We start from the raw sequence: 25,418 nt of genomic DNA, 5'->3' as shown, positions 1-25,418 counted from the left end.
TAGAAAAGATTAAGGTTTTGGATGGGGGAAGATAAGAGATGGTGGTGAACAGCTGTTTTAAAGACCTGGAGGGAGGAGTGGGATTGAAGGGAGTGGTGGAGTTTGTTCCAGAGGCAGGGAAAAAGGGGAATAAAAGAGTGAAGGTGAGCAGAGAGCCTAGAATCCTAGATGTTGGCAGTTTAACCATAAGAGGGTTGCAGGCAGATCTTGTGCGACCTGTAGGAATATTAGGGGGACAGAGCACAGAGAGAGCTGGGGGAGCAAGGCCGGAGAGGAGTCGGTAGAAGACGGAAAGACCACCAAACTGCCTGCGGTGAGTGAGTGAAAGGCCCTCGGAGTTATCTTCATCGCAGGAGATTCCAATGATTCTGAAAGCTTTGGTTTCAACAGCGTGAAGCCGAGCTAGGTGTGAGGCAGGAGCACCGGCCCAGAGGGGGGGAACAGTATTCCATTGATAAATTTTACTGAATTACTGATTACTTAATTGTACTGATTACTGAATGCATCGTGGTTAGACAGACACCAAATTGCATATTTTAGAAGGTGTGGTAATTATACAATGCTTAGATACCCACTACAATGGTTGAAATCAAGGCGTCAGTTAGACAAATGCAATATCCTGCAATGTGTGTCCGATTGTAGGAACAGTACCAGTAAATCAGAACATAATTCCAAATACTAGAAACATTAATGCAAAGAGTTTTCACACGTCTCATCATTTATGGAGAAGATGGACTTGAGATATTACTTTAAAGACGGTATAGAACACATAAGTGCATTACAGAACGAATGAAACATCCAACTCTGGGAATGGGATGTCATTAAAACTCACCATCTTAGCTTCAAAGTTGCTGCTCTGGGGTATGGAACTTCAGAGACGACCTGAACACAGGCATTGGCTTGTGAGAAAAACTACAGAGCAAGCAGAAAACCATTCCCTCAATCTCAAATGAATGACAACAACAATGGGGTCCATCATTATGCAAATTACTTGTGACATCCAGTCGTCTGTTTACAATTAATAATAATAATAACTGGATTTATATAGCATCTTTTGCGTATGGATTCAAGGTGCTAAAAGAAAGAAAGAAAGAGAAAGATAAGGGGTTGGGGGGAGATGACGTGAAGTTCTCTTGGAAGTGGTTAGCCAAGGCTCTTATGATATCGAGGACTTGGAAAGATAAAGAATGACAAAGGACAGCATCTTGCTGCATCCATTCTTTTTGACAATTTGCAGATTATAGAGGGAAAACAAAATTGCTTCAAGAAAACCACGACTCTGCAGACGATGGTCCTGGTTTGCGAGCGCAGAGAAACCGAAGAAGTCTCAGGTTTCCAAGTCCACAATCTGCAAGCGTCGTCCTGCCCGTGTGGAACCCATGCCATTGCGAACGTTTCGTGGTGAACGTGGATGGATCGTTAAGCGAGGAGAAAGAGGAAGCAATGGCGGCTGGAATTGTCGATAACTATTTTATTAGATGGAACTAATTGTATTTTGCTAACTATTTTGTTCGGTGGATAACTATTTTGCTACCACGGAGACATGCTGAATGGAGAAGGTGGATCAGACACAGCAACGGTTGCTAGAGTGAGATGTGCATGGAAGAAGTTTCGGGAACTGAGTGGCGTGCTGATGAGGAGGGGTGTGTCGTTGAAGCTGAAGGGAAAGGTGTATGCTGCACGTGAGAAGTGTTATGATTTATGCGAGCGAGACATGGGTAATGAATGTAGAGCAGCAACGAAGGCTGGAAAGGGTGGAAATGCGAATGGTTCGATGGATGTGCGGAGTATCGTTGAGAGAGAGGAAGACAAATGATGAATTGCGAAAGATGATGGGAATATTGCCTGTGATTGATGCTGTGAAGAGGAACAGGTTGAGATGGTTTGGTCATGTGTTGACGAAGGATGAAAGTGACTGGTTGAGAAGAGTGATGGAAATGAATGTAGAAGGAAGTAGAGGACGGGGAAGACCGAGAAAGACTTTGCTAAAGATGGTGGAAGAAGAAATGTGGGCAAGGGGGTTAACAAGGAGAGATGCAGACAATGGGGCAAAATGGAGAAGATTGTCATGGGGTCCGCAAGGCTAACCCCCGGTCTAGCAGGGAAAATGGCCTTAAAATGCATGTTGTTGTTTGTTGTTGAACTAATTGCTGTTGCAATTATTACTAATAATGAGCCTGGTGTTGGGCTAGCGGCTAGGGTGTCAGCTTAGGATCCTAGGATCCTGGGTTCGAATCCCGGTCGATCGCTGAATTAACGCCAGGGGGATTGACTCAGCCTGTCATCCTTCCGAGGTCGGCTAATTGAGGACCGGTTCACTGGTAATTCCCTGTTTGTCGTTAAAGGCGGCAAAAAGGGTTGGCGTCAGGAAGGGCATCCGGCCGTAAAACATTGCTTCAAAAAGGGGACCGAAAAACAACAACAACCACGGTTCCCGAAAAAGGCCAACCCCCGCTTGCGGGGAAAATGGCCTCTAAAGGTGGTTTTTTTTTTTTTTTAATGAGCATTTTAAGTTTCATGCTCCGGGTGGAAGGTGCAATGGATGGGCCGCCATTATTTCTCTCCACACAGCACATCAATCCAGAAGTTCCTGTTCGGGGTTTGCTGCCCATGAACCTCAGATTGGCAGTTCCTCCTTCCAGTTCATCAAAGCTGAGTTTTCCAGACCTCATCCATTATGACTATTCTGTTACGTTTTCTTCCCTGTGTTTTCATCCAATCTTCCATGTTAAATCGTACCTCGTCATGTTGTATTGTCAAATCAGTGTTCTGGTGGCTCAGGCCTAGTCCTCTGATAGCCTGCATGCAAATTATGTCTCTGCTCTGATGCCACATGCCTTGTTTCGCTTTTTTTTCTCCCAAGTCTTGTCCTTTCGGCCTCCTCACCTGTATCCTATTCCTCTAACCATTACACCACTGAGTCTGGTTAAAGTCTGCTTAACCTCTCTTGACCCAAAGTATATTATTTACATTCTGGAACTATCATCAGATAAGTTTGAAAAGTTTATTTTTTGTATACAACAAGGCCTTAAATATCGTGGGGGTTACGTTCCTGGAAAATGAAGCGATATTTAAAACTAAGGGCCAATGGGAAAAAGGGGGTTAGGGTCCTGGGCTTCGTGAAATATACAGGAAGGTGAGGAGCAGCCAAATATATACACATCACAATTGAAATAAACATGTAAAATAAATATAAAATAAACACAAACACAAGACCTTTCAATTTAGTCCAAAACAGTAAGTTGAATTTTTACAAAACTGAGGTGAGTGAGGTAAAAAATATATATATATATTACATACTGTACAGTAAATATAAAACACAAGACTTGGCCAAAGAAGATTTGATTTATCTGTATGCAGCCTGTGGCCGATTGGCTGCATCATTTTCTGGGGGTGTGGTTGTGCCGCTGATGCAGTGCCCCTGGTTACCAGTAAGATGGTGTTAATTTTGCCGACCTCGGAAGGATGACAGGCCGAGTCAACCCACCTGGTGTTAATTAAAGGTACCGACAGACTTGAACTCAAGACCCTAAGATCTTAAGCCAGCCACCTTAACCATTAAGCAAACACCAGGCTGAAGATGATGATGCTGTTGGAGCAGGGATGGCGAGCACGCCCACCCAGCATCCCCATCCTTCCAGTACCCACCCTCCTCCCTCACCCTCATCTCACGCCCATCCAGCATCCATCCTCGTCCCTCACCCTCCCAGCTTCCCCCTCGTCCTCCCAGCTTTCCTCCTCATACTTCCAGCTTCCCCATCATCCCATGTCCTCCAGGTTTCCCCCTCGTCCCGTGCCCTCCAGGTTTCCCCCTCATCCTCCCAGCTTCCCCCTCGTCCTCCCAGCTTTCCTCCTCATACTCCCAGCTTCCCCATCATCCCATGTCCTCCAGGTTTCCCCCTCGTCCCGTGCCCTCCAGGTTTCCCCCTCGTCCCGTGCCCTCCAGGTTTCCCCCTCACCCTCCCAGCTTCCCCCTCGTCCTCCCAGCTTTCCTCCTCATACTCCCAGCTTCCCAATCATCCCATGTCCTCCAGGTTTCCCCCTCGTCCCGTGCCCTCCAGGTTTCCCCCTCGTCCCGTGCCCTCCAGGTTTCCCCCTCGTCCCGTGCCCTCCAGGTTTCCCCCTCGTCCCGTGCCCTCCAGGTTTCCCCCCCTCTCCCCCACCCAGAGCCCTCCCGGCCAAATTTAAACCGTAATAAAAAATGAATGAAATGGGATAGAATGATGAGGTTTGATGCTTGCGAACGAACATTTCTTAAAGTTTTATTGTAAAGATCATTACATGCCATCAATCATCATTCATCATCAATTTGTCACCATGCAAGTTGTCTGGGGGAGGGGGAGGGGGAGGGGGAGGGGGAGGGGGGTAACTCTCTTACGAAGATGGTACTTCTTCATCTTATGGCACTTCAGCGAAGAACCCTGCGACTCCATCTGTGAACTTTGAACCGAGATTTCTCCCAAATAGCAAATCCTTCTGGACTTCGCGATGACTACCTTCCCCGCAAATGTCTCCTACTCTTCCTCCTCTCCAATTGGTTCATCTGATCTGATGCTTGTGAACGTCAACCTCTCTCTGGCTACTCAGAGAACCACCCAAAGTGTTCTAGCTTCTCCGCAGGTCTCGACTTTGTAAACAAAAATATATAATTCACTAACCAAGCAAGACAAGCGTTACGATTTGGACGAGTGCCCCATTACGTAGTAACCACAAGTAGTAACTGCAAAGAAAGCAGTTAATACTAATAGCTTCTTCTTTTTTTAACATTCGTAACACGGTTCAAAATAAATGAAGTATTCAGAGTGAGAAACCGCAAGAGTTAACCGCCTTACCAACGCATCTTCCACAACACCGAAACACCTTCAAATGGAATTCTTCTTTTGCCGCTTCTTCTTCTTCTTCAGATTGGGTGGGTTTTTTTTGGGGGGGGAGTTTTAAAGGTCCAGCTATTTCCGGTACAGTCTGTCGACGTTGTAGATACACGATTTAAGAAAATTTAAGCTCGTTTTTGTATATTTTTCCCTTAAGCTATGATAAATGACGTCGCAAATTTCCCTTAAGAATAAAAAAAATATGATGTTGAATCGTCGTCACGCGAGAATAAAAGTTGTTGGGCGGTGTATAACTTCCTAAAACAATTTTCGTCGTTTTGCTTTCCGTTGAAAATGTTTTTTTAGTTAAACTCATAGATTCGCCAGGATTAAGGTGAAAATAAATCGAAAAGTCAAAATACACAAGGAAATAACAACAGGGTTTATTGCTTTGATAGGAATAAATAAGGAATGCAGTTATCGGTCGTTCAGACCACTGATTTTCAATTCACTTCAGTGGTTCAGACGTGAAATTATGATGAATTATGAAAGGTGAGGGTATGGGATGAAGGGAAACACTATATATGTCCAGTATGAGTAAAATAACAGATGTATGTATCAAAATCATGAATAATGCTGCAGTTTGAGGTATTCAGTGCGCAGGTAATACTAATTGGCGGGAGGGGTATTGCTTTTGCGTCCTTTCTTTTTCTCGATCTCAAGTCTGTTCCTCTCACGCGATCTCTCTTTACTTTTCCTCTTTTTTCCTCGTTCTTTCTTCTTTTCTCTTTCGGTGTGTGTTGATTTCGGTACTTATTATTCTTCTCTTTTATTTCCACAAAGGCTGACGTTTAAGTTACCATTTCTTCTTGTTTGTTGTCATAATATCCTAATGAATCTGCCTGTGTTAGTGTGTTGGTGTAACCAAACGTTACATTTTAGCGGTTACCGAAGACTATAAGAAGAGGCCATTTCGTTGGGTACAAAAGGTTGTTTATTGTACAGAAATCTCCAGCAACTGCTAGCGAAGTTAGCGAAGCGAACGGAACTTCGGAAGTCGTAACAGCTTATATAAAACCAAGCACCCTCTTCGGAGGGCGTGGCTCCAACAGCCGCGCGTGCGTCACGACGGCACAACGAAACGCCCGTGTGCGTGGGTTAGACCAAACCCATCGTAATGGTAACCGTCACATGCGGATAAGTTAACCGCGAAAAGTGAATAAGGTAACCGCGACATGTGAATAAGGTAACCACTACAACATCCCGATATGTTGATAGAGAAATAAATACACAAGAAATATGTCGTGCATAGCACGATACTTGCGAAATACGGTACCTAAAATAAGTTGTTGGCCTATGATGACCTAAAAAATACTTCGTGGTTGAATTCAGTGTCCAGATATGCAAATCCTCTTCAAATTTCAAATTAATTGGATGAAAATTGAGGATTTTAGAAAATTGGCCTAGATGTTGACCTTTTGGCCGATCTTGACCTCAAAAATACTTTGTGGTCGAATTCAGCAACCAGATATGCAAATCCTCTTAAAATTTCAAATGAATTGGATGAAAATTGAGGATTTTCGAAATTCGGCCTAAGTTGACCTCAAAAATACTTTGTGGTCGAATTCAGCAACCAGATATGCAAATCCTCTTAAAATTTCAAGTCAATCAGATTAAAATTGAGGATTTTAGAAATTTGAAAAAAAAGTGGTTGACCTTTGGTCTATCTATGTTGAACTTTTGACCATTTGACCTCAAAAATAAATAGTATTCTGTCAGACCACCGACTCTACCATTTGTTGAAGTTTCCTGAAGATCAGTTTAAAATTGTGACCTGTGGGCAAGTATAAGTGAGCGGACAGACAAACACACAAGCCGGAGTGATCAACCTACTTGGCAAAAAAAAACCACATTTTTTGCCAAGTAACAAACAGACAGACAGGATAACGCACAAGACCAACCAATATACCTGAAAAATCTTCGATTTTCGCAACTAATAAACGAGTTCCTTCGCAGTGAACTTCAACTGAGCATTAGGCTCATTGAGCCTGCACAATGGTTGACAACCAACGGTTTGTCTATGCTCTATTCACGATCCTTGCTTCAAACGCCGAGGGACAACCAATGAAGCAGCACGGTCCATTCTAAAAGTCTGGTTTGGCTCGACCGGAGTTGCACCTTCGAACCGCTGACCTTCCAGACTCGGGGCAGACGCACAAAGTCTAAACCATAACACCGCCCAACGAGTCTGGTTAAAAATGGTACATTTCCATTACGTTATATCATGTGTTTATATTTACCACAAACTTTCTGCTTGCAGATGCTGAATTGTCAAGAATATTTATTGTCAAGATTAATGACCAACGACACCAAAGAGGGAGCGATTTCAATCCAGCGATCATGGCGACCCACGTGGCAACGGCCATTGGCGAGGTGGCTTTCATTGCTAATACCATTCATACATCTTTTACAATAATGCATTTTACAATAATCACTTATTTATATTCGATAATTATTTGTTTCTTATTGATTTATGCCTTGATTGTTACTAAAAACCGTTTTATTGATTGTTTTTGCTTTTTTCACCTGAACCTGAAGGCCATAGAATGCCTCCTACTGCAGAAATACCTTACAGAGAGGAGATTAAAGAGTGCAGAGAAACGTAACTCGAGTTGTAAGCTTACAGTGTATGTACGCACCACTGGTGAGGAGTATGGTTTACTGAAACCACAGTTTGAAATATCAGGTATGTGTCATGCTCAAATCAAATGGAGGATGTGGGTTTAAGTAAGTAATGCCTAAAGGTAGCGCCATCGCCATACTAAAATACGCAATTTGCTTTCGGTCTGTCTCGGTGTATTTCTGACTGTGGTACATTCGGTCGTTACTTTTCCAATCTCAAGCAAACCTGACAGTAGGACTAAGGGTCACACGATGAAGGTTGTAGCAACTACATTGGCCCCCCTCCTCAAGGGGGTTTCCTGTCTTGGGCGAAATCTGTATTAAGGTGTATAGATAGCTTATTGTGGCGTTTTTCCAAGGCCTCTTCTAATAACAAAATTAATAACACAAATGAAAATAGCATAATATTGTTATTACAAAACAATATTAATATGAATAATATCACCCCTTTACAAGGGGTTTTCCTTCTTGGACAAACACCGTGTTAACATGTATAAATAGCTTATCGTGGCGTTTCTGGGACAAGCCTACCAAAAGTAAAAAATATTATAAACCACAAACATACATGATTACCTTTTTAAACAGTCGTTACTGCTGTTTACCACTAAACTGAAAGAAATCTATAGGGATCCCGACATCCTTGAGGCATTATATGCTTATCACATCCACCAAAGACTAGCAGGCCTGAGCCTAGATCTACTGTAATGTATATACTCCAGAGAGGATAATAACATTTCTCTTCCTGTCACTCCTGTAGGGTGTGGGTTTACTAGTTTAATAAATTTGGATTATACACTTTTGGAGAGAGAATTCCCATATAAAAACCCATCTGGCTCACTAATGACCGACAGAGAGTGGAATCTGCCTGTCTACTCTATGATAGAACATGCTTGCAAACTGCAAGCAGATGCTGGGGTGCATCCTACATACAGACATAATAAATATAAGCCTTATATATTTAAGTTTCAAAAGTTGTGACATAAAATTATTGTTTATATTCCAATGAGGAGAGAGGAGAGGGTATTGCATTTCTGTCTGTCTGCAGATAATGTGCTAATGTAGGCCACAAATGCTACCTGGTGGTAGCCAGTATTACACGTTATTTTTTTCAACCTCGTACCTCTTTAAAGTATCCTATGTACAATTAGAATGTCCATAAAGTACATACTATTACAAGATGACCGTGTCTATAAAGTACGTACTATTACAATGCAAACACATCTATTAAGTACATAATATTAGAATGTGAGCACATCTATAAAGTATGTACTATTAGAATGGAGTACGTCTATAAAGTATGTAATATTAGAATGCGAGTACGTCTATAAAGTACGTAATATTATATTGTGAGAATGTCTATAAAGTATGTACTATTAGAAAGTGAACACGTCTATAAAGTACGTAATATGAGAATGCGAGTAGGTCTATAAAGTACGTAATATTAGAATGCGAGTAGCTCTATAAAGTACGTAATATTACAATGCGAGAATGTCTATAAAGGATGTACTATTAAGAATGTGAGTGGGTCTATAAAGAACATTGGTGCATTTATAAAGTACGTCTACGTTAGTAAATAAGTGTTTCTATAAAATACATATGAATGTCTCTAAAATACTGTTACAGCCACGTCTTTCGGGTCTACTATAAGGGGACTCGGACTTACAGGGCCTGAGGCCACCGAGCATGAATAACTTTGTGTCACGGTGGGTTGCTCGGCAATCAAGAACGTCAATTAGTCAACCATGTGGTCCAGGGTCCTCTGTCCAATTACTGTTTACCTAGAGGTCATGTGGTCTCACAGCCGGAGGACGCATCCTCGGTTGTGCACTAATCTTGTTTTAATTGGGGCGGCCGAACAACTGCTAGTGCATACCAGACTTGAATGAGAGCCAAACAATTGGAGAATGATAATCTCTCAGACTAACCGAAGTGCGGGCAATGCTGGACCAATGGAGGGAAAGGACAGACACAGAAGATTGGAAAGAGAGTTCAACGAGATGGGAATTTATTATTTACAACGTGAAGGGGAAATGCAAAATGAGGGTTCATGCGGTGCTATGCAGCACCAAGCAATCATCAAAATGAATCATAATCATAATCATAAAATGAATCATAAAATACATAAGCAAGCAATCATCAAAATGAATCAAAGAAAAAGATTCAGCCTCAATTTGCCGACCTCAGAACAATGACAGGCTGAGTCAACCCCCCTGGGGTTAATTCAGCGATCGACCGGGATTCGAACTCAGGATCCTAGGATCCCAAGCTGGCACCCTAACCACTAAGCCAACACCAGGCTGTACAGCACAATAGAAAAATATATACAAATTGTGAATGTCTCTTTCATTCCTGTTTGTGAACAGTGGTGTATTCAACTGCTTGGTCCTCTGAGGAAGCAATGCTTGAACTTCAACGAGGTATGCAAAAATGTTATTCCTTTCAGTACATTATTTTTTATTATTGCAACGATTGTACGGGAAATCTTATTGTTCATCTGCCATCTTTTTGTTCCAGAAATTATTGTGGTTTTCCGACATCATGGCTTTGAGGCTACAAACGAATTGTGTTCGGTGAACGATGAACGATGTATTACATCTCGGTTCTGTGTAAGAATTTTTTTTAAATTTCAAAGTAATTTCAGTCGAGATGCAGTGCTGAATATTTCTCACCATTCTAGAGCTAGGAAAGGACTGGTAGGATGGCCTAGAGGTATGTGTACTCACCTTTCACCTATTTAGCCCTTGTTTTAATCTCAACCCAGCTATAAATTGTCACCCAGGTGTTTTGCAAGCAGGAAAATGCACCAATGTATGTGCCGTCTATCAGGAGGATGGTAACCCAGAGGACCCGCCTGTCACCAGCACTAGGATCATTGTTAGACATTGAAGACGCCCCAGGTGTCCTTCGCGTAGAGTAGAGTAGAGTAGAGTAGAGTAGAGTAGAGTAGAGTAGGCTAGCTATTGTCAACACTCTAGCAAAATTCCCATTTCCTACCACCTTCAGTCGCACATTAGGCCTGGCCAACTGGTTCATGAAAGACCTGGGCCAAAAACTTTCCCCGGTCGACTCCACAAGACGGTGCAAATAATTTGGGCCAGTAAAGACGCAGAGAGTCAAGAGCCAGTATATCTCACTGCACGCATATCCTGGCCATTGACTTGAGGAAAATGCTCAGTCTGTCTTGTAATGCCATTATTCTACGCTATTAGCCATGGATGGGTCACTTTAATATAATATGCAAAGAATTTTACAAATAGCTTCAGCAAATTTTGAAAGCTTACTGTAATGGTAATGTAATCACAAGGCTGTGGGGTAGCATCATTGACTGAGGGCACAGCTGTGCCACTGATGCAATGCCCTCTGCTGGTTACGGCAGGAATTTGGCATTTGTTCAGGGTGCCAGCAATAACTTGCCGACTCTTCGCGAAGGACACCATGGGATCATTAACGTTCACAAAGAATGCTGGCAGATGGGACACCTGTTTAATTTCCATCTGAGGGACAGCACACACATTGATGAATCACCCTGCCTGTGAAGCACCGGTATGACAGTCTATAGCTGGGCCGGGATTCAAACCCAGGCTGGACAGCTTAGAAGTGACTGTGCATACTAGTGGACATGCCAAGTGCTTTTTGACTTCAAGTCATGATGCAATGGTCCCCTTTGGCATGGAAGTTCCTTAGGGCCATAGGAACAAAATTATCCAAAGACACAAGTTTTATCTTAAAATCCAAGATGGCTGCCATCGCCCATCTTGGAAAACATGGCTGACCCATAGCCCAGGAAGAATTTGTCATAGCAACTATTATGATACATGTTTCCCAGCTAATTTGAGGTCACCTAACACATTTCTGGCATCACTTCTGCATTGTGGATGCATTTAAAGGTAAAGTCAGGTAAATGAAACATAAATTCGACATTTTTATAAAATTAATGCCAACAGGCTTTTGGGGTATTTTGATAACATTTTATTTATGAGAAAGGAAGTTAGACTTTCTCATTCAATTTTTTGCTGCAAATGACCCATTACATACGTTTCTATGTTTCAGATTCAAAATGACTAATCCAAAATGAATACTGGCAACTGTAAAACCACGCCTGCTAGCATGGACACTCGTGACTGGAGCTTATGTTACATATGTCAATCAGACGAAAGAAATAAAGCAACTATTGATCCCTCATCATCTGTAAAATTGAGAAACAACCCTGACAAACTTTCAGCCACTTACAAAGAAGTTGTGGACAATATCCAGGAACTTAAGGAATTAGGTGAACTGCCTGACTTTGTCGTCATAGATAACATGGTGGTGGTGGTGGTGGTGGTGGTGGTAGTACTCAGAATATAGTGCAGCTGATGATGTTTAATCAAGTAGTGTGGCACAAATCTTGCAGGAATGCTGTCGACAATCAAAAAGTGGAGAGAGCGAGCAATAAGCATTAAAGAGAAGAGTCAGTTAGCCCAGTGAAAACTCGCCGCATGAACAGTGGTGCCAGGTCCATTACACAGGCCTCACCCTCACCCTCTAAATGTTTCAGCGAACCAGTCGACACTCCATGTCTCTTTTGTGACGAAGTGGGCAAAAAGAGAGAGCTGAGGAAGGCTGCTACTCTTGGCTTGGATAAGAAAGTCAAGGATTGTGCTCGAGTGTTAGGCGACAAACGTCTGTTGTGTAAACTTTCTGCTGATGACTTTTGTGTAAACTTTCTGCTGATCGCTATTAATGCTGTTTATCATCGTGCGTGCCTGACTCGGCTGTACAGGAAAGTGGAGAAGGTTGGATGTGACATGACTCAGAGTCATAACACTCAGGTGATACGAGCACATGTTCTCAATGAGTTACTTGACTTCATTGAAGATAACCGTGGTTCAGGGAAGCCGCTAGCAATGGCTCACTTTATGACCCTCTATGAGTCTATGACAAGCGCCTTGCTGCTTTCGCTTTTCCCGACATCAAATGTAATACAACACGCCTTAGAGAGGATATTGAGCGCATGATTCCTGACATCAAGGCAGTACAAATGAACCGTTGCTGGTCTCTTGTTTTCGACGATGATCTATCCAGAGCTATAGCTGACATGAAAGACAATACATCAACTGAAGTCTCCACCCTCCACAAAGCAGCCAAGATCCCCCGCGAGATTATCTCCACATGAAGCAGGCTTTCAAAGACTCCTTCTCAACCTCAAGTGAAACTGAATCCATCCCACCCACGATTAAATCATTCTTGCACATGCTTCTTGATGGACCAGGTATCGATCGGCCACCTCCTGGATCTGAGAAGTCCAAGGTTGTAACATCCATTGGGCAGCAGATTTACGTCTTCACGCATGTATTAAGCCCACCTATTTATACATTATTTTAACTATTCAATTCTTTCTCTTGTGACTTCAGAGTGGACACGTGTGGGGTAATACGCTCAACAAAGCTCCAGCTCCAGACTCTCCAAAGGAATGGGGATGGCAGCAAGAATCACCCAAGTCTGCGCCAACTCCAGGCTACACCACAAATCCCACCATTTCAAGAAACTTGCCATTTGTCAGTGTAAGACAGACTGTAGGGCTCCTTGTAAGTGCTGCATGCAGGGGCAGCCATGCATGTTTCTCTGTAGCTCTCAACGTTCATGCTCCAACACTGGTATGATGTGTGAGGTACAGACAGATGAGGAATTAGCTTAGTTAGATAGTTAGATAGAAGACTTGGCTGAATGTTAGATAGTTAGAAAGACGTTGGAAAGTTAGATGGAGGACTTAGCTGAACTAAATAATGTCATGAATCTGCTTACACTGTTACTACATTGTGTTATTGTATATTTGAATTTTTCTAGTTATTGGTCGAGTATACTATGTGCCTATTGTACTATTTAGATATACAATAAGGAACTATCTTATTACCACAAATTACCTGACCAAATATTGTGTTCTGTATGTGAAAACCAATAAATAACGTTATGAAACCAATAAACAATTATAATTTGAAATTTTCCCCCAATTTGACCTTTAAGTGCATCCGAGATGCAGAAGTGATGCCAGAAATGAGTTAGGTGGCCTCAAATTACCTGGGAAACATGTATCACAATAGTTTATATGACGATTGCTTCCTCGACTATGGGTTGGCCATATTTTCCAAGATGGCTGACAGTGGCCATCTTGGATTTTAAGATACAACTTGTGTCTTTGGATAATTTTGTTCCTAGGGCACTAAGGAAGTTTTATGCCAAAGGAGACCTTTGCATCATGACTTGAAGTCAACACCCTATTTTAGCACGTAATGTCCACTATACGTCTAGGCCATTCTGCTAGCCCGTGTACCATAATATCACACACTTACGTCATGACAACTTGTCTCCCAATATTCCAGTTTGTCATGACAATGTATATTCGTATATCAATGTGCACTGACACCTTTGGTTTTCCTTGTTCTACGGTATGTACAAAGTTCCTCAGCATGAGGAACTGTAACAAAACAAGGCAAAAAAAACATTTTCCCATCTTTGGGGCAGTGATGTGGGAAACGACACTTCCCAAGATGAAGTTCTGTTTTATAAATTCCAGGTGAGTGCTGAAAAATGTGACATGCTACCTGAATGCCTTTTCATGAGCAAGTGCCTTCACAGGATCAACATCGCACACCCAGAGGTAGAATGTTATTTCAACATCAGACGTAAACGGCAAACACACTCATTCTTTTATTTATTAATCCTATAATGATCTGTGCATTTCACAAGCTGTTTCTTTTATGTGTCCTGCAGATGCTCGTTATACTTTCCGTTACAGTGAATGGGGAGAATTCACTTACCACATATAAGTACGTATTTTTTTTATCAATCTTACGCAATTTCAAATAACGCTCTTTAGTACAAATATTATGGTATAATACATTGTTTCAATCCACCAATATTTCTGAACAGAAACTGCAACAAAATGCAAAGCAAGATCATGGATAACAAAATGCTTGCAACCAATATTGAGCACTACAGCAAGTACGTTTTGATGGGCATTTCATTTTTACTCCTTTATATTATCAGGTTTATATTCTGCATCATGTATGATAACACTTCTTATTTTGGTTTCTTACAACAGGGTTAACCCATCTTTTGGTATGGCTTGTAACAAAATATTCTTGACCAAGGCCTGCTCTGTGCAAATACCCTGTACGATGGATGAACATACTTTTGACGATGGATACATGATGGATGGACAGAGCTATGACCAAGTTATTCGCCTCATTCCAGCTACTGCTGTTGTCTCTACGCAGAACACCGTAGCTACGGCGATGCCTTGTTTTTCCTTTGTTAAAATATCCTTTCCTCTGATTGAGTTCAAAGATGGTCACGTTCAGAAGTATGTGTTATGGATTATGGAAGAGGCCACCAATGATGGGGATCCTTGACAAATTGGACACATCATATAAATCACAGAAACATTTGGTTACCTTGTTCAAAGAGCAAAGTCAAAATGGGAATTACCGTATTTTTTGGCGTATAAGTTGATACTTTCTTTCCCAGAAGTCCGGGGCTCGACTTGTACTCAGAATCGTCTTAACTTTGGTTTAAGATATTCAATTGCATAATTATTTTTTTATCAAAGTGCTTTTTCTAAAATAAATTGTATAATTGTTAATTTAGAACACACTACGGAAATCATTGCCTTACTACATCATCTCAACATGCCTTTCGTAAAGTCACGCAAGCCGTACATGGCAGCCTTTAAGTTGGAAGTCGTTAAGTTCACTGAGGAAATGGCGGGAATATGGCTGAATACAGGAAATATGGATTCAGTAAGAAATGTGTCGCAGACTGGCAAAATGTAATGTTTAAAATTCTGTTCCTCTCTCTATATGATAACAAACATGTTAAAAAATATTTACATTCCTAATTTAGCCAAAAAGTCATCCCACAGACGAATCTATATAATAATACCGTAAGGACTCGACTTTGTTATCCCTTTTACGCCGCACCCAGTGACCCGATGCCCACGGCACTCATGGATTTTCGATCTACGAACCGCGCTCTTTGTTTATCACGTACAGACATACTCTAAAAATCTGAATTAGCCGACGTTGGGGCCCAAAAGCATCCGATTAACTGCCGATACGACGCCATCTTACGACGCCATCGTATTGGCGTCTGCTGGGCAAAGGCGAAGCGAGCCGTCCGCTGATTGGACAGTCGAGTGGTGTGAACATGGGTGGTGTGAACCAAATGGTCTTTTTATTCCCTTGAACATTTTAAATTAGGATATATAAGGAAACGGCTTTATCGTCATTTTAATAAAGTTAAATGGAGTGACGTTGCGATACTCGGGGTGCGTTGCATAAATCCTCGTAACTCAGAGAGGTGTAGCAGGTGGCGAGACGTAAGGAAGCTTAAAGATAACAAGCTGAAAACAGACGAACGATATGTCAATCTCTTTCTACACCGAACGGAAATAAAAGTATGAGAGCGGGAAGGCATGGCCTGAGCACTTCGAGCAGAGAGGACTGATTGGACTAAACTTAAAGAGAAAAAATTGGAGCTTAACGGAAGAAGAAGATCCCATGAGTGCTCCCCTATGCCATCCATAATGGTACACTCTATCCATACACCACATCCTCCCTTCCGTGGATCTTCCACGGGTTTTGGCTAGTTCAAATAAAATAAAACCACCTTTAGAGGCCATTTTTCCCCGCAAAGCGGGGGTTGGCCTTTTTCGGGAACCGTGGTTGTTGTTGTTTTTCGGTCCCCTTTTTGAAGCAATGTTTTACGGCCGGATGCCTTTCCTGACGCCAACCCTTTTTGCCGCCTTTAATGACAAACAGGGAATTACCAGTGAACTGGTACTCAATTAGCCGACCTCAGAAGGATGACAGGCTGAGTCAACCCCCCTGGCGTTAATTCAGCAATCGACTGGGATTTGAACCCAGGATCCTAGGATCCTAAGCCGGCACCCTAGCCGCTAACCCAACACCAGGGTCAAATAATATACACAAAACGGCTCAATAATGTTCATGACCCTGGAAGTACCGTAGGCATCGATTGTGTGTGTGTGTGTGTGTGTGTGTGTGTGTGTGTGTGTGTGTGTGTGTGTGTGTGTGTGTGTGTGTGTGTGTGTGTGTGTGTGTGTGTGTGTGTGTGTGTGTGTGTGTGTGTGTGTGTGTGTGTGTGTGTGTGTGTGTGTGTGTGTGTGTGTGTGTGTGTGTGTGAAAATAACACCTCGATTGTCCTGACAGTTTTGCAAACTACCGTAGTTGATGTAGCTTCGTCTTGTACTCCAAATCGACTTATCTATGAATGAAGGGGAAAAAGTTGCTTAGAATAGTAGGTTCTAGAATCTAAGCCAGTTGTGCGCAACCTTAGATAATTATAGGGCTACAGGTCTGGCCCTCCAACAAGTCCAAGCTCTTCAATACCCATTTACAAGCCAAAATGATACATTTTAATTTAAAATAACTATATATTCCATTGGCATAGATGTTGATATTGTAAGACTGTATGTGGCTCAGGGTCTACAATAACCTTGGCACTAACCCTGCTGTGCTTAAGATGAACTTATTCCTTTGATCTCATCAGAGTTGAGATTCTTACATTTCTTACAGATACCCTTGTAGATGTGGTGCAAGTCTCATTCACAAGAACTGGTGATTCAGGATCTTTCATAGATTTGTTCACAGAATCTGGTCCGTGTAAAATGTAAAACTAGGGATGTCACAGGTAGATGAGCTGCGGGCCTTGGGTTGCCCACCACTAGTCTATATCCTTTAGCATGACAATCACCTGGGTTTCAATCTGGGCTCAGCTACAAACTGTCATCCTGGTTTCTTGCACTCCGATCAATGTGAAACTTTAAACATAGGAGGGACTCCCCATGTAGCATATTTTATTGATAACTCTGACATCATTGGTCACATGGTATGGCAGCATTTTTTGGATTAAAGGAAAAAGTTGACTTTTTTTTTTCTGAAACCACTCAACAAAAAAAATTGAACCTTGGCATATGTCATCAACTCCCCATGCGTTATATAGGGTGATAACAATTATATCATCCGTGAGTTGGTATTCCAGCCATAATTGGTTGACTCAAAATCCTTGTCCAAAAAATCTGAAACTCCATACTGTATATCTGATCTACGACCTGATAGAACCACCTTTAGAGGCCATTTTTCCCCCCAGAGCAGGGGTTGGCCTTTTTCGGGCACCTTGGTCCTCTTTTTTGAGGCAATGTTTTATGGCCGGATGTCCTTCCTGCCACCAACCTTGTTGGTCACCTTTTGCGACACACTGGGAATTACCATTGAGCTGGTACTCAATTTGCCGACCTTGGAAGGATGACAGGCTGAGTCAACCCCCCTGGTGTTAATTCAGCGATCGACCCGGGATTTGAACCCAGAATCTTAGGATCCCAAGCCGGCACCCTAACCGCTAAGCCAACACCAGGCTCGATCTATGACCTGATGCGAGTGAAGAATTAAATATATGGCGTCGTGTGGTCTCGTGGCCATATTGGATTGAAAATAAAAACATTTTTAAAATCTTCTTCTTTAGAACCACTTAACAAATTGATGCAAAACTTCATACATATGATCGAATAGCCATGGGGAATATAGTTGTAATTATTTTTCATATTTACTTTAATTGATTCAATTTAGCCTTAATATGCACAAAGGTGGTTGTTAAATATCCTAATAACCAATCAATAAAGCTACGAATAACGGCAATGTACGTGACTTAATAGGGTGCATGGATGAATGAATGAATGAATGAATGAAATGAATGATCGTTTTAAGGCCATTTTCCCCGCTAGAGCAGGGGTTAGCCTTGCGGGCCCCATGACAATCATGGTTCCCTGTTTGAGGCCATATTTTTATGGCCGGATGCCCTTCCTGACACCAACCCTTGGTCACGCTCTTACGATGCGCAGGGATACCTATTCTATATTCGGTCACAGGGATATTCGGTGTACCTATTCTAAATCGGGGTACACACCGTGATCATTCATCCAGCAAGCTGGTACTCAATTTGCCGACCTCGGAAGGATGACAGGCTGAGTCAACCCCCCTGGCGTTAATTCAGCGATCGACCGGGATTCGAACCCAGGATCCTAGGATCCCAAGCCGGCACCCTAACCGCTAAGCCAACACCAGGGATAGGGTGCATGGATGATATGAGTATATGGGCCATAACAGCAATGGGCCATAATAGTAGCATGTTCAGTTAACGATGGTATTTTTGTTCAGAACGAGTGTGTGAGGCGAGACTATGCACTCTACCGAGTGCCGTTCTCGTTTTTTATTTGAGTTCTGAAGCATTCCTTCCAGCTCCTTACCCAGACACTCCGTAAAGGCTGGACCATTAAGTGTGTTGCCTCACAATGTAAAGGGACAAGCATCGTTCATTCTTTAGTTCAGTGAAAAATTTTAAATCTCACTTTAAATAAACATAGTCCAGCCTTTATTGGCACACCTTTGATGTAATTATTTATTTTATTATCTTTTATGAATCTTGTACAATGTTATTTCTTAACAATGTAAAGTGTTTGTGTACCTCCCAGCAAGCCTGCCAGCATTGAAGTGGAGACGGCTTAAGGAAGATGTTGTAGTTTTTTTTGAAAACCCACATAACCTGGCAGACTGGAGTGATTTCGATGTGTCTAGTTTGTTTTTAATGAGCGACTCATCTTTTGAAGGTAGGCATCAACCCTTAAATCACAAACTTGGTCATTAACTTTGCTGAGATTTTTTTTGGAATGAAATCTGTAAACATCACGCTGCCTTCTGAGTCTAGGCATAAGCAGGATAGGAACTATAAAGTATGAGGGCAGTCAAAATTATTAATATATTATATATTGATTTTATCTAATATCTGTATGACTAAATGTAATAGCACACTGTGTACTTGTCACCCTGGCTCAGAGGTAGTTATGTTGTTCAGGACAACATGTTATACAATCTGTCGAACACAAGAAGTTTTTCAAAACAGTTTAATCACCCCCTAGCAGAATATCCTTTCCTTACAGTATACAATACACATTTGTATCTGGAGATCATTGGGGTCACCCCCCCCCCCCCACCCTGAATCCCCAGTAATTTTTTTTTTTTTACTGCGTACAACCTTCCAGTGCACATGTCTAATACATCCAGCAATTTTTTACTTATTCCATCTAGTTTTTCAGGAGTGTACAGAGCCTTGCCAGACTCAAATAGACACACACACTTCTCAAATTATGGTACGATTCATTATTTGTTCGCAGGAACTGTTGATCCTGACATCGTGTTCAGCACAAACGAATTTGAAACTGATCTTGACCAATCATCATTGTTGGTATTCTTGTTCTTTGAATTCACCTCGACAGTGCCTTCCAGCTTACCTGAGTTAAGAGGTCTTACAGAGTTATTTATCCCTACAACAATGTCTTTTGGTTGCTTAATGCGTTTTCCACAGCAGCTAATGCAAACAATGGTTTTACAAAAAAGTTTCATGTGATACTTCCACTGTTTCCTAATCAATTATTGTTTCCAGTCTTTTTCAGGAAGAGTGTGCAGATTCTGGCACGTGTTCTTCCAGCAAACATACTCAATATCAAAAAAGCAATCGGCAATGCAATAAAAAGAACATTATTATTAAAGAAAAAGCAAGAAAGTGTGAGCTAATCATTTGTTGTACATTTAAATGAAAAAAATATATTAACGATTTTAACCAACCATACATTCAAAATTACTTTTATAATTCTACACTTTTCTTTTCTTTTTTTTCAACAGTTGCATTTGAAAGCAGAGAAAGCAATTCCCATCATCACAGAGGCCATACACACCATTGTGGCTAGTAGCACAAATGGATATTTTCGTACCAACTGTCTGCAAATGTTCAAGGTAAATAACTTTCATTCATATGGACAATACGTATATCACAATGACAACTAGAGTGAGGTCGATGTTGCACCATCGTAAATCCCCACGCTTCCCACCTGAAGCAAAGTTGAATGATGGCAAAAGGTTTCACCAGGAATTACCCAATATCAAATTTTGAATTAAAAAATTTCCTCGTTTTGACCCGTGACCCAAAGTCTCCACCCCTGGAGCATGAACGGGAGGTCAAATCCCAAAAATCGTTAAAAATTTCATGCACCCCTAATGTTGACTGCATATACAAAGTTTCATTTAAAATGTGTCTGCAATTGCATTTTTACCTCTGCCACTGAAGGTGGATGGAGGTTATGATTTCACCCCTGTCTGTCTGTCTGTCTGTTTGTTTGTTTGTCTGTCTGTGAACAAGATATCTCAAAAAGATGTGGATGGATTTGGACGAAGTTTTGCAGAGAGGTAGTGTATGTGACACGGATGAAATGATTAGATTTTGGTGAAGATCTGGATTCGGATCCGGCTACTGTAAGTTTTTTAAGTGATTCTTCACCATTGGGAGATAGGGTCAAAAACGATACATAGCAGGATATCTCAAAAAGTTATGGACGAGTTATGACAAAATTATGTGCATAAATTGGTTAGGTGACAAGAACAAGCTGATTAGATTAAGGTTCAGGTCTGGATCCAGATAGGACCTATAAGTGGGATACAAAACGTAAACTGTTCACCTGGTGGAGGTATGCTCTCCACTGAGTGCCATTCTAGTTCGGTATGTGACCTTTCGACCCCACCCCAGGGGCGTGCCAAAAATGATGCTGCTCTCATGCCTTGCCATGTGGTGATTATAACTACCAAGTTTGGTGAATTTCTGCACAACCATTTAGGAGGAGATAGTGTGACGGACAGGCAGACAGAGCCAATTAAAATATCCCACCTTTTTTTTTTAAGCATGGAGGTAGCAAGACAGAGCATTTAACAATGCAGAACCCCGCCGGGGTATATAGATTACATTAGATCAGAGAACGTGCAATCTGCATGCGGACTCACACACTCACTGACAAACAGACCGATTACAGCAACTCCTCTCATCCCTTTCAATAGCTAATTACTATAACTCATGTAGGAAGAGGCCAATAGTAAAGCCTTTTTAAACTATTTCAAGTATAAGGGGATTGATTGTCCATGGTGCAGAGGACGCATTACCGACCTCACTGACAAAATGATTTGTTTTTCAGGCTACGTATTCGAAAGACTTGGCGAAAGGAATCCAGAAATCTCTGCAAAATCTAATCACAAGCAAAACAGATTTCAAAAATGTAAGACCTATTTACTTCGACTGACAGTGTCATTGTTATTGCTAGTGAATTGTAATCGTGAATAATAGAGCTCGGTTTTTCTCCTGCACAGGTCTGTCAAAAAGCAAACAGTCATTCAGAAGCAACATCTGGATCATTTTCAAATGATGAAAATCAGAAGAATAATGTAATGGCCTGTCTGGACAAAGCAAATGACGACCTTTCTACTATTCCACCTCACCCTCAGTGTCACCCGTCAAGTGAAGATAGCGAAGTCGTACTTTTACAATCAAATGAAAGTTTTGCGAACACGGGAAGTAGTCAGACAGAAATATACCCGGGTTTAAGCCAATATTTAGAAGAAAAAAGAATGATACAGGATGTGTCACCCAAAAGAACCCTCCCATTAAGTGCAGAGTTTTTACAAAAGGGGTGCGCAATAGATATATCACAGGCCTCTCACCATTCCTCAAGAGACGCTCCAGAAAAAACATTATCCTTTCTCGAATATGCTCAAAAGAATACATTTAGCCAGTTTGTAAACCCTCTGGGAAATACCCGTAACCCAGGTGAAGCGATTAAAAGATACCCGGAACATGCATATCATGATACGCGGAACAAAAGACTTTGTGCTGGGATAACTTCCACCAACTTCAAGACAAGAGCACTTGGCTCAACTAACCACGAGGATTCAAAAGAAAATTCGAAATCACCTTACGAAGTACCTTCTGGAACGATTACGTTTCCTCAAGAGTCCAAGAATAAAAGCAAAGAAGCACACCTGCTTGTGTGTTCAGGTAAGAGCAACTGTGATCCTCCGAGCACAATGATAATTAGAAAGAATGAGGGCAAGATATTGGAAGGACTTGAGTGGGTGGGCAGATATAAATTGATGACTGAGTGAGGAATATTAGGTTCAGGTGGAATATCTTTGTGCAGATTGGTAGGATAGGCCAGAAGTCCCTTTTCTGTGGATGGCAAGTTAATGATATGTGGGTTCTGTGTTATATGCTGCAATTCTCATGTGAGAATCTGGACTGTATCATGTTTTGGAAGCCAAACAGAATTTCCTCATGCACATTGCACAAAACGGTATCGAATATTAATTGCGTCAATCCTGACTGATGACGCCGCTACCACACTGACATTGGCCCAGCGTTCGAACCGATCCTCCTGACCTTTACAAACATCAGTTTGCTAGCTGAGATTCGTGTTGGAAAACTGCACGTGGTACACGCTATTTCTCATCTACCAACTAGCTATGCATAGAATGTCCACAAGACCCAAAACACCACTCATGATGACGAGAGATTGTTGTGTTTTAGTACTTCCGCCACCAAAGCTGGATGACGGTTATGTTTTCACCCCTGTCTGGTTGTTTGTCTGTGAACAAGATATCTCAAAAGTTGTGGACAGATTCGGACGAAATTTGGTGGAGGTTGGGTATGTCGCACAGACGAAATGATTTGATTTTGGTGAAGATCCGGATTGAGGTGCGAGAATTTATTTCTTTTTTAAGTGATTCATCACCTTTGAGTGATAGTGCCAAAAACGATATGTAGCATGATATTTCAAAAAGGTGTGGATGGCTTACGACAAAACTAGGTGGATGGGTTGGGTAAGTGACAAGAACAAGCCGATTATATTTTGGTTCATGTCAGATCCAGATCTGACGTATGAGAGAGTAAACACTTCTCTTCCCCCTCACTTTTGCACAGGATCATCCACCATCTGCTTGGAAATCAGCTAACATCACTGCTTTACACAAAAAAGTTGCAAAGACATCCTTGCAACTACAGACCAATCAGCCTGCTCCCAATAATCAGCAAGGTCATGGAATCCATCATCACTTCTGATATTAATCCTTCCTCTTCACCAATGGCTTGATCTCTGATCATCACTTTGGATTCAGACCAGGACACTCTGCTTCTGCTGTCTCAACAATGAATGGAGGTCCTCAATGCCAAACAGGAAATCAGAGCTGTCTCCCTTTCTTTTTTTTCTTTTTTTTCTTTTTTTTGACATATCTCGTGGCTTTAATACGATCTGGCACCCCGCCCTGTTTACCAAACTCTCCTCTTATGGCATCAATGGAAATCTCCACGCATGGCTGGTGGACTTCCTCTCCTGTCGTAGTCAACGTGTGGCTCTAAATGGAATTCTGTCGACTCCTCTTCCAGTCCAAGCTGAAGTTCCTCAAGGCATTGTTCTGGGCCCTGTATTTTGTCTAATCTTCATCAATGATCTCTATGACTCTCTGGAAAATCCTCTATATCTTTTTGCTATTGACTCCACTCTCTGCCGCTCCATATCTCATCCCTCAGATCGGCAGTCTGCAGCCTCTTCACTCTCTGCAGACCTGGTTAAAATCAGACTGGTCAAACAAGTGGAACATGTCTTTCAATCCTGACAAATCTCACACTCTCACTTTGTCTCTCCGAAAAGACCGACTGGACAACCCTCCCATCTACTTTCTCAACAATCCTCTCGAATGAGTTCTGCGATGATCTTTCCTGGGAAAGCCACATTTCCAAACTGGCCTCCAAAGCCAGTCGCCGACTGGGCATCCTTCATCGTGCCAAGTCCTTTCCGGGTACTTCTGAGCTTCTCATCACATACAAAGCTTTCATGCACAGCTTGATGGAATACTGCTCTCCCCTCTGGGCTGCTGCACCTGTCTTACACCTAGCTCGGCTTCACGCTGTAGAAACCAAGGCTTTTAGAATCATTGGTATCTCCCATGATGAAGCTGATTCTGAGGGTCTTTCACTCTCACCGCAGGCAGGTTGGCTATCTTTCTATCTTCTACCGACTCCTCTCTGGCCTTTTGTGCCCTCTGCTCTGTCTGTGCTCTGTCCCACAAATATTCCTGCAGGATGCACAAAATCTGCCAGTATCCCTCTTCTGGTGAAACTGTTAAAATCAAGACTCTGCTCACCTTCATTCTTTCATTACTCTTTTCCCCTCCTCTGGAACAATCTCCCACACTCTCTTCAATCCCACCCCTCCCTCCAGGTCTTCAAAACAGCTGTTCACCACCAACTCATATATTCCCCCATCCAAAACCTCGATTTTTCTACCCCCGGTTAATCCACCCCAAATCGACCTCCTTCAAATTCCCTGTTTTCTTTCCTGAAAGCCCTTGTGGTGTCCATCTTATTTATCCCGGGTATCCCGCCCCAACCCTCTCTCTTACACAGATCTCCTGATATCCCTGTTCCCTACTGTTGTTGTGCTTCCCTCTCTCTTCCCTTCTTGTGTCCCACTCCCTTTACCACATGAGTGATACAGGCACACCCCCCAGAAATGATGCAAACTAGATGTGCAAAATCAATAATCATGCTATATGTGTTAACCATGAACTGACCTTTTCATAAAGTGATCACAGTGATGTTGTTTTATTTTAATTCAAATATCCATTCATTTGTTCTGACCTCTCACAGCAACTCATGGAAACTGGTTCGATGCTTTTGGAAATCCTCTCCCAGAAGAATGAACATCAAGTTTTTTTCATTTATCATCATATGAACTTTTTTTTTTTTAACATTAATATTATTGATTTAGAGGCAAAATACCACATTGCCAGTTTGTTTTCATACTGATTTGAAGAATCATATGAACCTTTTTTTTTTTTTTTACATTAATATTATTGATTTAGAGGCAAAATACCACATTGCCAGTTTGTTTTCATACTGATTTGAAGAATCATATGAACCTTTTTTTTTACATTAATATTGATTTAGAGGCAAAATATACCACGTTGCTAGTGTGGAAGAATAAATCATTCAAAGTCC

At 41.8% G+C, this 25,418-nt stretch overlaps 2 protein-coding genes across 12 annotated transcripts in view; one reads left to right on the top strand and one right to left on the bottom strand.

Moving 5' to 3' along the window:
• The window catches only part of LOC137438132 (uncharacterized), a 65,023-nt gene extending 60,107 nt beyond the window's left edge, over window positions 1-4,916 (bottom strand). For 6 of the 7 annotated variants that reach the window (XM_068133099.2, XM_068133102.2, XM_068133100.2 and 3 more), the window contains exons 1-2: window positions 4,833-4,916; window positions 833-882 (exon numbers count right to left, since the gene is read on the bottom strand). In XM_068133099.2, coding sequence (XP_067989200.2) covers window positions 833-835 — 3 coding nt within the window. In that variant the 5' untranslated portion in view covers window positions 836-882; window positions 4,833-4,916. The remainder of the gene's footprint in view (window positions 1-832; window positions 883-4,832) is intronic. The other variant, XM_068133103.2, reaches the window with a different exon arrangement.
• A 351-nt stretch (window positions 4,917-5,267) lies between these two features.
• Window positions 5,268-25,418, top strand: LOC137438131 (uncharacterized). 5 transcript variants are annotated; one of them, XM_078766555.1, is made up of 13 exons: window positions 5,268-5,363; window positions 7,132-7,244; window positions 7,410-7,557; window positions 9,857-9,910; window positions 10,008-10,099; window positions 14,047-14,130; window positions 14,244-14,299; window positions 14,403-14,474; window positions 14,575-16,118; window positions 16,444-17,110; window positions 19,720-19,848; window positions 19,989-20,110; window positions 20,228-20,291. In XM_078766555.1, the coding sequence occupies exons 1-9, from the start codon at window positions 5,357-5,359 to the stop codon at window positions 14,882-14,884; spliced, it is 936 nt and encodes a 311-aa protein (XP_078622681.1). In that variant the 5' UTR covers window positions 5,268-5,356; the 3' UTR covers window positions 14,885-16,118; window positions 16,444-17,110; window positions 19,720-19,848; window positions 19,989-20,110; window positions 20,228-20,291. The 5 variants fall into 5 exon arrangements, with proteins under 5 accessions (XP_078622681.1, XP_078622684.1, XP_078622683.1 ...); XM_078766558.1 differs by lacking the exons at window positions 5,268-5,363; window positions 16,444-17,110; window positions 19,720-19,848; window positions 19,989-20,110; window positions 20,228-20,291 and adding an exon at window positions 5,944-6,035 and having other exon boundaries at window positions 14,575-15,003; XM_078766557.1 differs by lacking the exons at window positions 5,268-5,363; window positions 16,444-17,110; window positions 19,720-19,848; window positions 19,989-20,110; window positions 20,228-20,291 and adding an exon at window positions 5,945-6,057 and having other exon boundaries at window positions 14,575-15,990.

This window comes from Myxine glutinosa, chromosome 12, assembly GCF_964187855.1.
Source record: "Myxine glutinosa chromosome 12, kmMyxGlut1.1, whole genome shotgun sequence".
Taxonomy (NCBI): domain Eukaryota; kingdom Metazoa; phylum Chordata; class Myxini; order Myxiniformes; family Myxinidae; genus Myxine; species Myxine glutinosa.
This window is presented reverse-complemented; position numbering and strand designations above follow the sequence as displayed.

Bases quoted from the DNA above. Each gene is read 5' to 3' on its own strand.
- LOC137438131 (XM_078766553.1), top strand. From the start codon at position 19,593: ATGTCTAATACATCCAGCAATTTTTTACTTATTCCATCTAGTTTTTCA. The intron at 19,849-19,988 runs GTCTTACAGAGT...TATTGTTTCCAG, and splicing joins CAGCTTACCTGAGTTAAGAG to TCTTTTTCAGGAAGAGTGTG. The intron at 20,339-21,564 runs GTAAATAACTTT...TTTGTTTTTCAG, and splicing joins ACTGTCTGCAAATGTTCAAG to GCTACGTATTCGAAAGACTT.